This window comes from Pelodiscus sinensis, chromosome 1 (assembly GCF_049634645.1).
Source record: "Pelodiscus sinensis isolate JC-2024 chromosome 1, ASM4963464v1, whole genome shotgun sequence".
Taxonomy (NCBI): Eukaryota; Metazoa; Chordata; order Testudines; family Trionychidae; genus Pelodiscus; species Pelodiscus sinensis.
The window spans coordinates 25,321,009-25,338,201 of NC_134711.1; the positions used below are offsets into that span (position 1 = coordinate 25,321,009).

At 42.1% G+C, this 17,193-nt stretch overlaps 1 protein-coding gene across 18 annotated transcripts in view; it reads right to left on the bottom strand.

The window, feature by feature from the left end:
* SRPK2 (SRSF protein kinase 2) overlaps positions 1 to 17,193 on the bottom strand; it is a 249,951-nt gene that overhangs the window by 165,128 nt on the left and 67,630 nt on the right. For 5 of the 18 annotated variants that reach the window (XM_075911209.1, XM_075910774.1, XM_075910903.1 and 2 more), the window contains exon 1: positions 7,431 to 7,735. The exons of 3 other annotated variants lie outside the window; for them this stretch is intronic. In XM_075911209.1, coding sequence (XP_075767324.1) covers positions 7,431 to 7,720 — 290 coding nt within the window. In that variant the 5' untranslated portion in view covers positions 7,721 to 7,735. Of the gene's footprint in view, positions 1 to 7,430; positions 7,909 to 17,193 lie in introns of those variants that run through there. 10 more of the 18 variants (XM_075911569.1, XM_075911124.1, XM_075911510.1 and 7 more) reach the window with 4 other exon arrangements.

The window sequence follows — 17,193 nt, forward strand, 5'->3', positions numbered from 1 at the left end:
AGAATTATATTTATGAAGGACAATCTGGTACAAACCCCCAATATCTCCCCCAAGATAATTTTCCAACTTGTCTCCAATTTTACATACAAATAAACATCCCATCTGTGCTCTGCATTTCCCCCAACTTCATAAACAATCTTATGTTGAAGGTCCTTTCAAGAAGAAAACAATTCCAAATCAAAAGGACAAAATAATTCCAAAGGGGTACACAAACAAGCATCTCAATATCAAAGATGCTAATGAAAACACTCTTCACACAGTTACAGCAAAAATATTAAAATTCTAAGTTTGTTTGTTAAAGTCACGGATAATAAAGATCCCAGTAAGAACCAGGAACTAAGTTAAATTCTGTCACTAAGACCATATGTCTACACTACAAGTTTTTGGGGCAAAAAAGGTGGAGTGTCCATACCTCAAGCACGTTTTTGCACACAAACAATACAGTAAATTGACAAAACAGAGGGCTTTTTCTGGTAAAGTTATTCCTCTCCCCATGAGGAATAACTCCTTTTTGCACTACAGCTCTTGCGCAAGAAGGCATGTGTGGACGCTCCACAAGGGTTTCTTGCGCAAAAAGAGCCTATCAAAAAAAGCACAAGTGCTCTGATGGCCATTCTGTTAATGGCCATCAGAGCTTTCTTGCGCAAGAGCGTCCATGCAGTGTGGACGCTCTCTTGCGCAAAAGCGCATTGCTTTTGCGATGCACTTTTGCGGTATAGACGCACTTTTGTGCGAGAAGTTTTTTGCGGAAGATCTCTTCCACAAAAAGCTTCTTGCACAAAAGCCCTGCAGTGTAGACAAAACCTAAGGTAAAAAATGCATGTAGGAAAACAAGACCATAGAAGAAAAAATAAAACCTCTAAATGTTTTCCTTTTAAAACACAGGCTACACCATGCATTTTGTTCTATATCCTCAAGTGATCAGCAGCCCTAAGAAGTTACAATTAATGGATGTGATGCCCAGAATAGGGATGTAAGCGATGAGTTGACAAATCGACTACCCGATAAGCCTAGGCTTAATGAGTAGTCAATACTCGACTAGTCACTTCCCCTTGCTGTCTCTGGTACAGAGGCAGCAAGGAGCGGGGAGGAGCAGGAACCAGTGCTTGGGAAAGCCAGCTTAAAAGCCAGTTCCCCCCAGCATTGTCTCCATGGGGAACAGGGGTGGCAGAGGCACTGTGGGGGAAATGGCACGAGCCGGAACAGCTGAGTCCCAGCTCGTGCTGGGTCTCAGACACTGCGCCTCTGCTATTTAAATTTAAAAAGCAGAGCTGTAGCAAATCCCCCTATCGACTAATCAAGTAGTCAATGAAAATTCCATCAACTACTCGATTAGCTTCCTAACCACTATTTAACATTCCTAGCCCAGAAAGCTTTTAATTCATAGGTGGAACACCTTATATACAAATTATTTTTACCATGCAAACATGCAATTTTCACTGCTTTTTCTATCAGTACAATTAAGAATTACAACAGAACAGCTCATGTGTGTACCCCTTTCAAATTTCATTTTATTTATATATATGAATATATAATATATATCCATATATATAAATCAAGTCTATTCCAGTGCTGAACTCTCAAGCCATCAAGCCCTTGCAACTGCAGAGGCTTGGACAATTACTAAGGTCAACCCTTTGGCTGTGCATTGAAGAAGGACAACTCCCAATTTTTTTTTAATAAAAGTTTTAAGTTAAATGCAGTGATGAAAAGAGCAAGTGCTCTTAAAACAAACTGGAATTCTTCTGAATTAGAAACTAAACCAATTAGAAACTTACTTTCTTTTATTACTCCAGTTAAAAAAATGCAACCAGCACAGTGAAAGTATAAAGAAAAAAAGATAAGAAGGGGCAAGACACTAAAAAGACAGTATTCACTATTCATGTATATATCATAGTAAATAAAATTAGAGCAAGTCAAAATAAAGCAACACAATTCCAGGAACACGATTTATCATTGGGCCTTCGTTCTTATTATAATGTCAGAAAACCCCAATATAGTCAAACTATTAAATGCATCATTACCAAACTCTTATTCCAACACATATATCACATATATTGATACTATATTTTACCAAAGATAGTAAGCTGAATATTGCCTGAAACTGACTTATCCACTTATAACATTTTCACAGCCCTACTACAGCTTCTCTCTGACTTACGAACTGGTTAGGGACCAAGCAATTGGTCGTAACTCAGTTTGTTCATAAGTCGGACCCCACAGAGTTACATGTGACTTTGCTGTTCGTAAGCGCGGATCACATTCGTAACTCGGGATCTGCCATTTACGACAGTTTTGGTCATAACTGCAAACGGTAATAAGTCGACCGTTCGCAACTCAGGGACCGGCTGTATTAGTTATCAGAAAATAACACTATTCTGCCTCAATACTATAAAAAGGGGGAAGTATGTACATATACAACAACTCACTTTATGAATCCTTAAAAACATTTGTTGCGATACATGAAAGAACCCTACAATATCCCCATCCTCTTTCACAACATAATCTTGCAACAACTATCATATTATGCAAAGGAATATAGTACTAGGCCTTCAATGTCTTTTTCGTAATTTTAGATTTCTTTCTCACTTCTTTCTTCCTGACAGCATACAGTACTTGGAGATGGACCAATCTAGTGAGAATGTAAATGCATCAACAGCATACATTTCATTTGCTCTGAACAAATCAATTACAAAAAGAGAGAGCAGTGAAAAAGGTGCATGACTACAAAATGAATGGAAATACAATACAAGAACGAACCAGTTGCTGTTCCTACACATTCCCATCAATAATACTGCACATTTGGATTTTTTTTTAAAAGACACTGTCAAGATATTTTATGATTTGAGAATATTTTCCTCTTGCTGCTATTTATAAAACACCTTGGATCCAGAACACTATTTTATTCTCCATCATACATATATACTTGTTTGCTACTGTATGACTGTTCATGACTGCAGGCCTAACATTGATTTTTTTAAACCAAAATAAGAGCACTGAAGTATGAGTTCATTTTAAAGTAAAATACACACACCGGTTGTGCAAAAAGATATAAGGAAAAAAGTAGGTTAAATATTTTAGAACTATTAACCTTGTCAGTGACGTTTAGCTACAAAACACCTTTTGTCAAACTACATCAATGAGAAGACAGATCATTAATTCTGGATCCAGACATCACATTTGTAAATAAGATTTACTAAGCACTTTAATGTAATTTATGGAAAATATTGTTATATTTTGTGTTAAATGTATTAGAGAATATTTAGGGATTTTAACGTGACACAGATGAAGTGACCTTTCTATATTTAAAATGCAAAGTCCACTGTCCTCTTCGGAAAGCAATTCTACAAAACATATATATATATATATATACACACACACACACACACACACACACACACAAGTATGCACCCATCCACACTTTTAAAAGTGCAACTGTAGCTTGAAAGCCTGAATGCACCAAATAAATACAAAACGGGACAGGAAATTTGTGATATAAATATGGGGTTTTTCCTTCTTTATGGGTTCTTGAAAAGCAGATTCCCTCCCCATGACTACTGGTCTCAGCTCTCTTAACAACTGCAGCATAAACTCTGCTAGCAACTTCATGTATTCACTACTGAATAGCCAAAAAACATGCAGGCTTGGGCTACCTGCAGAGAAGGATACAGCAAGAGATACATAATGTGAACTTATTCCTAATATTACACAATTTTGTAATGTGTCTTCTCATTAATGCTATCTTCTCTTAAAGGAGGACTGTCCTTCACAAATCACACAAAATAAAAAACATACATTAACACAGGTGATATGCTGAATCCTTCCTTTATTGGTGGGCATACATCACCCTACTCTACATTTCTAAATTTATACGTAATTAAGTCTACTAAATGAAATAAGATCATACAGAAAAATATTTTAATGCTGATGTAGTAGACCCCTACTCCCAACTAAGTAATTCCAATTATTTTTGAGTGAACGTCATAGGGAAAACAGGTCTCGTATTTGTATTACTTCCTTTTTAGAGACTGTTGCCCTTCTAATCAACTTAAGTCCAGGCCTCCTTGTCCTAAAAGTCTCCATTATTTCATTTCCATTTTAGTTCTGCTTCACCTCAGGGCCTCTTAAAAAGAGGGGAACCTAAAGCCACGTCTATACTCAAGCAGAAGTTCAAATTAATTAGTTACGTTAATTGCGTAGCTGGAGTTGACATAACTTAATTCAAACTTTGGAGTCATCTCCACAGACAAATGTCGATGGGAGCAAATGCTTCCATCAACTTCTCTTACTCATCGCAATTTGAGTAGTACTCGTGTCGACAGAGGTATCCTCAGCATTCAATTTAGTGGATCTTTACTAGACCCGCTAAATCAAATCCTGGAAGATGGACAATGGCAGCGCTGATCTTCCTGGAAGTGAAGACATGGCCTTAGAGACAGCAATTAACCTAGCATCATAAGCAGGATTTTAAGAATTTGAGACTTCTTAAAAGAGACTTTTTTTTTATTCCAAACTTCTTCCTACTAAGGTTTACTCCTGCCTGACAGAGCAGTATATTGATCATAAAAAAGAACATACAGGAGGCCCCCAACTTGCAACCACCCGAGTTCCGACCCCCTGCACTTACAACCATTTTTGTAAGTGCAGAGGGAGCAGAAAACCCCCGACTTATGTCCTCGGCCCGCATTTACGACGGTGCACGCTAACCATCATAAATGATGGTTCAAGTTACAATGCCCCCAACTTGCAATGCTTCCCCAGAACTAATTGCGTCTCAAGTTGGGGGCCTCCTGTACCTTTTCCTCAGAGTCAGAAAACACCAAAGCATCTTTTTCTAAGAGAAGAGAGACAGAGGGTCAAACTCTCCCTCAACCCTTCCACTCACAATGGGCACAGTTTGTGTTAATACACAAATCCTAGCCTCTCTCCCTCTCTTCCCTTAAGGGTACAACTGACCAGCATCCTCTATTATTGCTCCTGGCCTGGAAAACATGAGACCAAATCAGAGACTATAATTTAGATCTTCCACCAGGGAACTCAAAGTACCAGAGAAGTCCCATATTCATAAATGAAAATGGAAACAAAACACAACGCAAGAATAAATGTGTGCCCAAACATTAAGTTTGGATATAAACATTCTTTATATACCATATATGCTGACTGTGCACAACAGTTAAGGATAATTTCATGTACGCTTTGAATGCTATTTCTTTTATGGTTTAATGTCATTATTTGACAATACAGATTTCTTTCACCAACAGCTTTTAATACTGTAATTTTTGAAGGTCATGGAAGGATCTGAAAGTTAATAGGATACTTAATATTGCTTCCTGCTATATAGTGAATGTATTTTTATATTTGAGGGAAAGAAGTAGTTATTTCACAGAGAGAATGAAAAATCATCTCTGACAGACTTTGTGAAAGTCTTTATTTGCTGATTTCTGACCCTATAAATTATGTAACTAATGTATGGCAACTCAAATCACTAAAATAGTATTCTCACAATGCACAAAAATCTCTATGAATATTGTAAAAAAGTTTATAGTGCATACACAATATCCAGTTTTTTATCTCTTGATCTTTTTAGATTTACCTTTTCCCTTCAAAATACTGAAAACCATGAGGCAACTTTATGGACTATGTACTTGCAATTTATTTTTTTAATCAAGGGCATTGTTAATGGTTCGTAAGCATAAAATGCATCTTTAAAATCCTTGCCTCCTTTTCTAATGATGTATAGCAATACTTTAGGAAGACAGGTCCATGTCCACTAGCCAACTGTTTCTTCCCAGAGATCGTATTGTATTTTATCACATTTTGTTCAACAATAGCTTCCGATTAGTCACTAGTTTTGCCATAGCATTTGAGCTGCTAAAATATAACTGGATTCACTACTTCATCAGGGTACCCTTCACAGAAGCCTTAAAAAAAAAAATCACAGTTAACACCTGTTTCCTGTACTACTTTCACCCCATCATCCTCCTCTCTCCTATCATTACCACCATTTATTTGGCCTAACATTTATAGTCTATGTAATTTTGAGATCCATGAGAATGGATAAACAAAACATCTTATACATCCTTAAGCCTTTTTCATGACTTTCAATTTATGTGTGCAAAAACAACCCAAAGCTTTTCTTACATTTCTCCATTTTGGAAAGGTGACTTAACAACCCACTCCCCCCACCATTTTCTGTATCTCTCTCATTGCTCTGATATTTTGTCATGCTATAGCTAGTGAAAAGCAATATCATGGTTTAGAATCATGTCTTCCCTCATTATACTTATAAATCCAATTAAACTGCTTGTATTGTTTTTAAAGCCATGCACTCCTCACAGCATTCTCTCATTTTAGCCTATCTTCTTTTAACTTGAATTTCCAGTGCACTGCCATTATTTTTATTATGTTCAAACATCATTCATCTATATTTTAGGTAATATCATTTCAGCTAAAAAAAGGCCTGTTTAGGTGTATTATATTACTAATTATAATTCTAGTAACTCATTTCCAAAGTATATAATATTCAGCTGTTCTGCTACACACATTAAATGATTAAATTCAAATAATGTTTTAATTTGAATTGATCTTGCGTTGTCCGCGGATTAAATAATTTTCTGAACACAAGTTTCTATTAAAATAAAATCTCAAGAAAAAGAGAAGTGAACAGGTTTGATTATTAAAAGCACCGAAATAGTCATTAAGAGAACTATTTGCATATAAAAAATCTGAATGTCAAAAATAAAAAATAAGGTTTTAAAATATCTATTTAAAATCAAACAACTATTTATAATAATTTGATTGACATATGAAATAATTGTTCTAAAAACACTTCTGAGTCATTTTGTCCTTACCTGCAGGCATGAACCATTATTACTGCATGCAGTGACTGTTCTATTTCCTAGCACAGACTTGAAGAAGCATCACATCTATTTTACAGAATGTGACTAATTTGTGTGTTTGCAATTCCTAAGCTATTTGGAAAGGACACTCCCTTTCAACATAACAGAATATTTAATGCTTAGCACACTGATACTTTCTACTAATCTAAATCTAACAGCAACCTTGGTAACAGTAAAATTATTTCCTCTAATACAAAACAAAAAATCTAATTTTTGAAACTGAATTTAGAAGTCAAGATGCTTTTGGGGTGAAAACAAAAAAATAGAACACAGCCTGCAACAACAATATACATAAACCAGTAGTCTGCTGTATTACGATTTGCATGCTGCTGTTTAGACTTCAGTAAAAACAAAAATAAATAACCCTTTGCAAAGACACAAACCTTAGCCAAAAACAGAGTCATTCAATACATTACAATAACCAGCATGCAATACATCAACAATATTAGCAAACAGATAAGAAAAAATGCCCTATGCTGCTGCTTTACAATGCCACACCATTAATTCTTCGAGCAAGAGATGTAGCTGTACCTTTCTGAAGAGGACGACTTCTCAGAGTTAACTGACATCAGCAGCTCAATCTTCTGCTTGATTTCTGGAAAAATCAAAAAATATTCACAACCAAGATTGCCTGCCCTTGTTTTCCAAAGTCTTATTATCAAATAATTTTTTTTCCTAATCCCTTTTGTTCCGAATGAAGCCACAAGATTACAGTACTTCTGTAAGGACTGATTCAACCGTGCTCTAAAGGGAAAAGCTCCAGAGGCATCAGGCCTTGCTAAACTATGCACATGACTGTTTATGAAAGCAGGAAGTACCATTTCTTTTAAGCAGAGGGGTGGTTCCTCTTTTGAGGTTGAGCTAACATATTTACTAGATGATTCTTATCATAACAATTTACAAACCACTGCACAAATTCCAGCTTCTAAGAAAAATCAAACAAATAGTTTGGGGAGTAAATTATTTGCAGCTTTGCTACCTAAATGTATTTACTACCCTTCAGAACCTTCATTTTAAAAAGCCCTGAAAAATATGGCTCTTTGAATTATTTTTGTCACAAAGAATGAAGTGTTAAATCACTACTTTAGTATATGGATCAGAAATCACAGACAGGCTATACAAATGTCTGAATTTCTTAAACTGATATTACCAGTACTCTTTCAAATATACTTTGAATGCCAACATTTAAATTTGCCTTCAATTTTTTATTCCTAATACCTTAATTGCCCCTTCTAATGCTCACAACCAATGATCAGCAAAACCCATTAACAGAGCAGGGCTGATACATAATACTTGTCCTAAGAGAAATGGCCTAACAATGACATCTAGAACAGAAATATTGAGAGCCAGATCAATTTTACTGCTAGACTACTGTTACAGGAGGAGAAGGGAGGAGAGAAAGAAATAGCCTCATACCAACTGCGACTTCTATATCATGAGATCTCAAAACCAAATACACATGGATGGTTTTAAAAAATAAATTAAGATTATCATGTAGCCAGAAGCTCTGTTACTTAAATGTTTCAGATGAAAACCAAAGGATACTAACATAATAAAGTTGACTGATTATAATTTTAAAATCATATTATAGCAGAGCTGGATGCACTAAATCTATTTAATGTTGTCTGACACTTCCCATTCTAAGACCCTATTTTCAATTGCTTACAACATTACTAAACTTTAAGTATTCAGGCTCAAATTTCCCATTCCGGAGATATGCCTCAGGGTGCTGCATTTATTTTTCAGCTGAAAAAAAGTTCAGCCATTAACTTTAAGGAAAAGTATGTTTTTCCCATGTTAAAAAGAAATCTTACAACCATCTCATTGAGAAGCTCTAGCATTTCCAGGCTTTTGGAGCAAGGTCTTGAAATGTAAGAGGCAGTAAGGTGGGGGTTGGAGTCACTCTGCTGATGGAGACGTGTCATTTTACTTTCCCCAAATTGCACAAATTTGGCGAATTTATAAACCTCCAAAAAGGTTTAGTTTACACATGCGCAACAGAAAACTATTAGAATTTGGTAGCTAAATTTTCCAGAGTCCATGTCTACATTGAGCACACTCATCGTGGGGTTTCAGGGATTGAGCACAATTTTCCCAACTACAGGTTGAACCTCCCAACTCCAGGATTCTTTGATCCGGCAACATCCATGGTCCAACAGGGCCTGGCTGAAGTGGACCTGGTGGAGGCAGGTAGCCAGAATCCCCAGCAGCAGAGGGGCAGGGCAGCTGGGTGGCCTGGCTGGGGAACCGCCTCCAAAAGCAGGGCCAGCAGTGACCAGGTGGCCCCAGCCGGAAACCTCAGGGAACACCCCGCATCAGCAGAGCTATCAGAAGCCAGGCAGACCCCGGGGTAGCAGGCAGGCAGCGTGGGAGGGGGAGGAAGTCGTGCATAACCAGTGTTCAGGGAGCCAGCAGCAGGGCATGGATTCCCAAGGACAGGAGCCCAGGAGTGGGGCAGCCAACAGGGGAGCAGGTCCTGAGGGTGACAGACCAGGGAGGTCCGACCTGTATTACCTTTCCCAGCTGCTAAGGTAGAGATGATAAGAAATGAAATGCACCCGCAATGTACCACTGATGTCTCCAGGCAGTAAGAAGGAGGAAACAACCTGAGCAAATGCAAAGTGGAAAGCAGCATAGGAGAAGGAGCTGCAGGCAACAGAGGGGAGAGAAGAATTGGGAGGAGCAACAGTCACATGCAGCAAAAGAAGGGGAAGAGCTGAGGCATAAAGTTGGATAGAAGTAATGAAGGGCAGTAGCAGGGTGAAGGGGGCAAAGAGCGGGAAGGAAAGCAGAACCTGCAATACACAGGACCAAAGAAGCACAAAAACTAGAACCTGTGTAGGAGATACAGAGAAGCACAGATGGAGGAGGGCAGAAGACAAGGTGTGAGAGGGTGGAGAGGAGCCAATAGGGACAGGGACAGGAGCTGGGGTAGGAGGGACAAAGTCAGCCTGAGGATAAGGAGGTAGAAAGCAGGGGCAGAAGGATCTAGTACTATTAGACTACCATTCCCTACAGAACCTGGAATTGAACCCAAAAGTCCTATGTCTCTACATCCTTCTGCTATCATCAAACAAAAGCAAAATCCACTGGCAAAGAATGTCTCTCAATCCCCTCTAGTGGCTGTTCCACATGGAGGACAACAGCTGACTACTTCTATCACTCTTAGCTCAAGTAGTAGAGATCGTGTTCGTCTAAGCTGTGTTGATGCACAGAGGCCTAATAAGCCTCTTTCTGGCTTAATAATAACCTTTCTGGGCTGGTGGCAGTGAGTATCCACAGTTTCCTTCCCACACACTTTCCACCCCCTCCTCCAAAAGTGCCCCATCCCTGCTCCTCCTGCATGCCACAGAATAACCTACCTGAGACAACACATACGATTCTAGTATACTTAGATGTAGCTGGTCAAAGCCATCAAAATCGCTCCACCTGGAATTTACTTTGGGCTTGTCTACATTTGATGTGCTGCAGCTGCATCGCTGTAGCACTCCAGTATAGACATTACTCATGCCAAAGAAAGGAGTTCTCCCATCAGTGTAAGGTGGCTTCCTAAGGCTATAGCTAGGTGGCTGGAAAAAATCTTCCATCTACCTAACACTATAACAGAATCTCAGAATTACAAACACCTCAGGAGTGCAAGTTTTTTGTAACTCTAAAATGTTCGTAACTCTGAACAAAACATTATAGTAGTTCTTTCAAAAGTTTACCACTGAACATTGACTCAATACAACTTTGAAACTTTACTATGCAGAAGAAAAATCCTGCTTTTGAACAATGTAGTTTAAATAAATCGAGCACAGAAAGAGTTTTTTCCCTGTCAAATATTTTTTTAACTCCCTCCCCCCTTTTTTTTAGTAGTTTATGCTTAACACAGTACTGTACTATACAGCATTTGCTTTTTGAGGGTGGGCAGAGGGTCATCACTGCAGCTGCCAATTGCATACATGTTGAACCTCTCCAAATCGGGAATCTGTCCAGCATCATCATACATGATCCGGTAGGACCACGGATGTTTCTGGACCAGGGAGCCCTGGCAGCTGGGAGTCCAGGGGCAAGGGGCCAGTGGCAGTGAGGGGTCTGGGCTGGTGGCAGTGAGGCCAGTACAGTAAAACTCCAATGGTCCGGCATCTGATGGTCCGGCACCATCAGGAACCCGGAAGTGCTCCGGGCAGCCGGACCATTGGAGCTGCTCTGCCCCCAGCTTCCCCGATTCAGCCGGTGCTAAAACTGATCAGCACTGAATCCGGGAAGCAGGGGACAGAACAGCTGGAGTGCTGCCGGGTAGGTCCAGTAGCGCTGCCCCTCGGGGCTGCGGGACCAACCCAGCAGCACCCCAGCTGTCCCGGATTCAGCCGCTGCTGAAATTGACCAGCGGCTGACTCCAGGAAGCCCGAGACAGAGCTGCTCTGCCCCAGCTTACTGGAATCAGCCGCTGGTCAGTTTCAGCAGCAGCTGACTTGGGGACACCTGGGGCAGAGCAACTGGGGTGCTGCTGGGTTGGTCCAGTAGCGCCGCTCCTCGGTGCTGTGGGACCAACCCAGCAGCCTTCCAGCTGCTCTGCCCCAGGCGTCCTGATTCAGCCGCTGCTGAAACTGACCAGGGCTGACTCCAGAAAGCCCGGGGCAGAGCAGCTCTGCCTCTGGCTTTCTGGAGTCAGCCGCTGATCAGTATCAGCAGCGGCTGACTTGGGGACACCTGGGGCAGAGCAGCTGGGGTGCTGCTGGGTTGGTCCAGTAGCGCCGAGAAGCAGCGCTGCGGGACCAAGCCGTCAGCACCACAGCTGCTCTGCCCCAGGCGACCCCAAGAGCAGCTGGGGTGCTGACGGGTTGGTCTCACTGCGCCAAGGGTCGGCGCTACCTGACCAACCCAGCAGCACCCCAGCTGCTCTGCTGCAGGCGCCCCAGATTCAGCCGCTGCTGAAACTGACCAGCAGCAGCTGAATCGGGGACTCCTGGGGCAGAGCCGGACTATCAGAAGGGAGGGCTATGAGGGGGTCTGAGGTAGCATCCGCCCACCCCACCCCAGACCCCTCATAGCCCCCCCTTCTGATAGTCCGGCATATCTGATAATCTGGCACCCCCTAGGTCCTAAAGGTGCCGGATTATCGGAAGTTTACTGTAGTTAGGAGCCCTGCCAAGCCAGTGGCAGGGAGCTGGCAGCTGTGAGGCCAGCCAGAACCCAGCAGCAGAGGGACTGGTGGCAAGGAGCCCTGCCGGGACAGGGAGCCCTGCTGAGCCAGTATCAGTGGGACTAGAAGTTGTGCCGGGGTCAGGGGCCAGGTAGGCAGGTTGCAAGGGGGCAATCATTGACCTCCCCTAGTCTGGCAAACTTCCTCGTTCGGGACCAGTCAAGTCCTTAGGGTTCCCATCCAAGAAGATCCAACCTGTACTTGTGGTTCCCAATTAGGTGTTTGGCTAACCAGTCAGTTTGTAAGTCTGGTATAGTAGCTCTGAGATTCTACTGTATCTACACTGAGGGTTAGGTCAGCTTAACTACATCACTCAGGGCTGTGGATTTTTCACACTCTTGAATGACACAGCTGGGTCAACCTAACTTTTTAATGTAGAACAAGCCAGAAACTTGATACATCAAGGTAAACACTACTAGATATTACAAAGTAAAGATCAGTACCTGTTCTTCAGCACTACTTTAGAGTGGGATAGCTAACTCAAATCTTCTATCTTGTTGTACAAATACATCTTATTTTGCAGTGAAAACAGCCTCAAAAAGTGTTACTATGAATTTCCCCAAACATGGGCAGTATGTGGCTCTGACAGCTGGGGAGACTGGCCAAAGAGCCTGCAGTGTCCAGACTGTGGCCCCAGCCAGTACGTTTCTCTCCTCCACCCCACTTCCTTCCCCTCACACTTCCTGACCTCTGAGTCATTCCACCCCATCCATTGAGACCCCCACAATACCTCTTCCCTTCCACCTCCCTTTTGCAAGACCCTCCCCCACTCACTATATTTCTCCTCTCTTCAAATGCCCTACTCCCACCTGACCTGATAAGTTGCATCATCTCTTCTCCCCCAAGATCCTCACTGCTCACCACATCTCTCCACTCCTCTACAGCATCCCTCCACTCCCCCATTCTTGAGGCTCCTACTCACACACAGCCTCTATCTGCCTCCTGAGCCTGGCCCCTTCTGATCCGTTCTTTCTTGAGCTCATCCCTCTTTATTAAGTACAACTGAATATGACCTCTGGTTACAGGAATGGAGGCAGTGAACATCTCCAGGAAAAAAGTAGTAACTCAGCCAGCAGCAACCACTTTGAGGGAGGGCAAAGGGGAGAGACGTAGAGCTGAAGTGGGGCTACAGGGGAAGAGGCCTCATGGCAAAGTGTGGGTGAGGCATCTGCATTCTCAAAGGTAACAAATCATGAACTGTGCCACGGGGGTGGCTTAGCCTCCCCTGGCCTACTTATAAGCACCACCTATGACTCCAACTATTCTTTTTCACTACTCCTTCAGTTCTCTCATCTGCTTTCATCCCCTCAAACTGCTTCTACATCTATTCTGTCCCTTAGCTCAAAACTCCCTACTTGTTATTATATGCTCATCCCCTTAAAAAAAACATATAGAGGTCAGGGTGCCCATTAATGCCAACCTTTTCTCCTACTGCTCCAAATACATCGCCCAACATTATATATGATCACTCTACATTAATTCTAACAAGCAGCAGTAATTTATCCAGAAGTGCTGCTGTAAGTGTTCAGGTATCATATGAAGTGATATAAATATATTCACCATCCTTCACAAGCAAAAATTTATTTATCTCACGTAGACCCGCTTGTGCATCGCTCCCCAAATCTGCAACATCCCTCTTAATCCTAAGAATTTTTTCTTGCTCGTAACTAAGAATACAGTAAAACACAACTCTGAATTGATCCAGGAAAAAAAGTAACAAACTATTTTCTATTTCCTCTCCAATTTGTGACTGACACAGTATTCATCTTAGATTCTGGAAAAACCTCAGAATCTCTCACCCCGGTTACCTCATAAGTATAGACAATATCCAAGGTGCCACATCCTATGAGACAGTACTCAAACAAAATCTACTCCTCACTGATTATTCCTCTACCTTCTGAGCCAGTGTAGTATAAATGACAGGATTTTTGTCCTTCACTTTCACAGAATCATAGAAAAGTAGGTCAGAAAGGGACCTCAAGAAATTATCCAGTCCTTCACTAGGGATGTCAACATATAGACGACTATATGATTAACCAATAAGCCTGGGCTTATCGGTTAATCCTGTCAACTACACACATCCCTCCCCCCTTGCTGTCTCTGTATCAGAGGCAGCAAGGGGGGTAGGTGGGAGCCGGTGTCCATGGGGAGCCAGCTTTTAAGCAGGGAGGCGGTTTTCAAACTTGCTCCATTCACAGACCAGATCCCACCTGTCACCCCACACTGCTGTCTTGGACAGAGAGGCAGCAGCACAAGGTGGCAGGGGGCTCCCGACGAGTGGAGCTGGGAGCTCCCACAGTGACTATCAAATAGTTGTGTAACTGCTAACATTTGATGCGGTTAAATGACTATTCAGTTACATGCTATCTAATATTCCTATCCTGTGCCCCAAACCGAGGCAGGACCAAGTACACCAAAACAATCCCTGACAAACATTTGTCTAACCTGCTCTTAAAACTTCCAATGATGTGGATTCCACAACTTCCTTAGTAAATTCACCATCTGTATAAATTGAAAGTTTTTCATAATATCTAATCTAAATCTCCCTGGCTACAGATTAGCCTTCTTGCCATACCTTCAGAGGACAAGGAAAACAATTGATCACCATTTATATGTTTATCACAGAGGCAGAAAGAGGTGGGGTTGGAGTAGAGCAGGGATAGGTTCTTAAGACAAGGAGTGAAGGGTATGCATTCCAATAGAAAAGTGTGGGGGGCGGGGGGTTGTCGCCTAACCCCTGCTCCTAACCCTCCCACTGTGTTGTTACATAATCGTTACACTATACTTTCTGCAGGTGACAAGGAGTCACCCCCCACAGTGGAGGAGACCAAGCCTTGCACCACCAAGGTTGAGCAGTCTCCTGCCACCACTGCAAGGAAGAAACGTAGGGTAGTGGTGGTTGGAGACTCTCTTCTGAGGGGAACGGAAGCGCCCATCTGTCGCCCTGACAGTTCATCTCAAGAGGTATGCTGTCTGCCAGGGGCCCGTATCCGAGATGTTACGGAAGCATTGTCAAGGATTATCCGGCCCTCTGACTACTACCCCATGCTACTCATCTATGTGGGCACAAATGATACTGCCAGGTGTGACACTGAGCGGATCAAGCGTGACTACAGGGCTTTGGGAGTACAGGTGAGGGAGTTTGGGGCACAGATGGTATTCTCTTCGATCCTTCCTGTCAAAAGTAGGGGCCCGGGCAGAGAGAGGTGAATGCCTGGCTGCGAGGATGGTGTCGCCAGGAGGGCTTCGGCTTCCTTGACTACGGGGTGCTCTTCCAGGAAGGACTGCTTGGCAGAGATGGAGTTCACCTTTCCAGGAGCGGGAAGGCCTTGTTTGGACACAGACTGGCTAACCTTGTGAGGAGGGCTTTAAACTAGGTTCGACGGGGACAGGTGAGCAAAGCCCACAGGTAAGTGCTGAATGTGCAGGACTGGGAGATGGGTTGGAAATGGGGCGGACTACAGCCTATAATGGCAAGGAGAAAGGAGGGTCAGGGCACAACAGAGAGGCAAGATCAAATCAGTATTTTAGATGCCTATATACAAATGCGAGAAGTATGGGTAATAAGCAGGAAGAACTGGAATTGCTAACCAATAAATACAACTATGATATCATTGGTATTACAGAAACCTGGTGGGATGGGATGCATAATTGGAATGTTGGTATGGAAGGGTACGGCTTGCTCAGGAAGGACAGAGAGGGGAAAAAAGGGAGGAGGGGTTGCCTTGTATATTAAAAATGTACACACTTGGACTAAAGTGGAGATGAACGTAGGAGATAGCTGTGTAGAGAGTCTCTGGGTTAAGCTAAAAGGGGTAAAAAATGAGGGTGATGTCATGCTAGGAGTCTACTACAGGCCACCTAGCCAGGTGGAAGAGGTGGATGAGGCCTTTTTTAAACAATTAACAAAACTATCCAAAGCCCAAGATTTGGTGGTGATGGGGGACTTCCAACTATCCAGACATATGTTGGGAAACTAACACAGCGGGGCACAGGCTATCCAGTAAGTTTCTGGACTGCATTGGAGACAACTTTCTGTTTCAGAAGGTTGAAAAAGCTACCAGAGGAGAAGCTGTTCTGGATTTGATTTTAACAAATAGGGAGGAACTAGTTGAGAACTTGAAAGTGGAAGACAGTATGGGGGACAGTGATCATGAAATAATAGAGTTCATTATCTTAAGGAAAGGTAGAAGGGAGACCAGCACAATTGAGGTAATGGATTTCAGGAAGGCAGATTTTGATAAGCTCAGAGGACTTGTAGGTAAGGTCCCATGGGAAGCAAGACTGAAGGGAAAAACAACTGAGAAGAGTTGGAAGTATTTCAAAGGGACGTTGTTAAGGGCCCAAAAGCAAACAATTCCGCTGTGTAGGAAAGATAGAAAATATGGCAAAAGACCAGCTTGGCTTAACAAGGAGATCTTGCATGATCTCAAAATAAAAAAAGGAGTCCTATAAAAATGGAAACTAGGACAAATAACAAAGGATGAATATAGGCAAGCAACACGGGAATGCAGGGGCAAGATTAGAAAGGCAAAGGCACAAAATGAGATCAAACTAGCTACAGGCATAAAGGGAAACAAGAAGACCTTTTATAAATACATTAGAAGCAAGAGGAAGACCAAGGACAGGGTAGGCCCACTGCTCAGTGAGGAGGGAGAAGCAGTAACAGGAAACTTGGAAATGGCAGAGATGCTCAATGACTTCTTTGTTTCGGTCTTCACCGAGAAGTCTGGAGGTGTGCCTAACGTACTGAATACAGGCAGAGAGAGGGTAAGTTTAGAAGACAGGATACACGAAGAACAAGTTAAAAATCACTTAGGAAAGTTAGATGTCAGCAAGTCACCAGGTCCTGATGAAATGCATCCCAGGATACTCAAGGAGCTGATAGAGGAGGTATCTGAGCCTTTAGCTATGATCTTTGAAAAATCATGGAATACGGGAGATTCCAGAAGACTGGAAAAGGGCAAATATTGTGCCCATCTATAAAAAGGGCAATAAGAACAACCCAGGAAACTACAGACCGGTCAGTTTAATGTCTGTCCCAGGGAAGATAATGGAGCAGGTAATTAAGGAAATCATATGCAAACACTTGGAAGGTAATAAAGT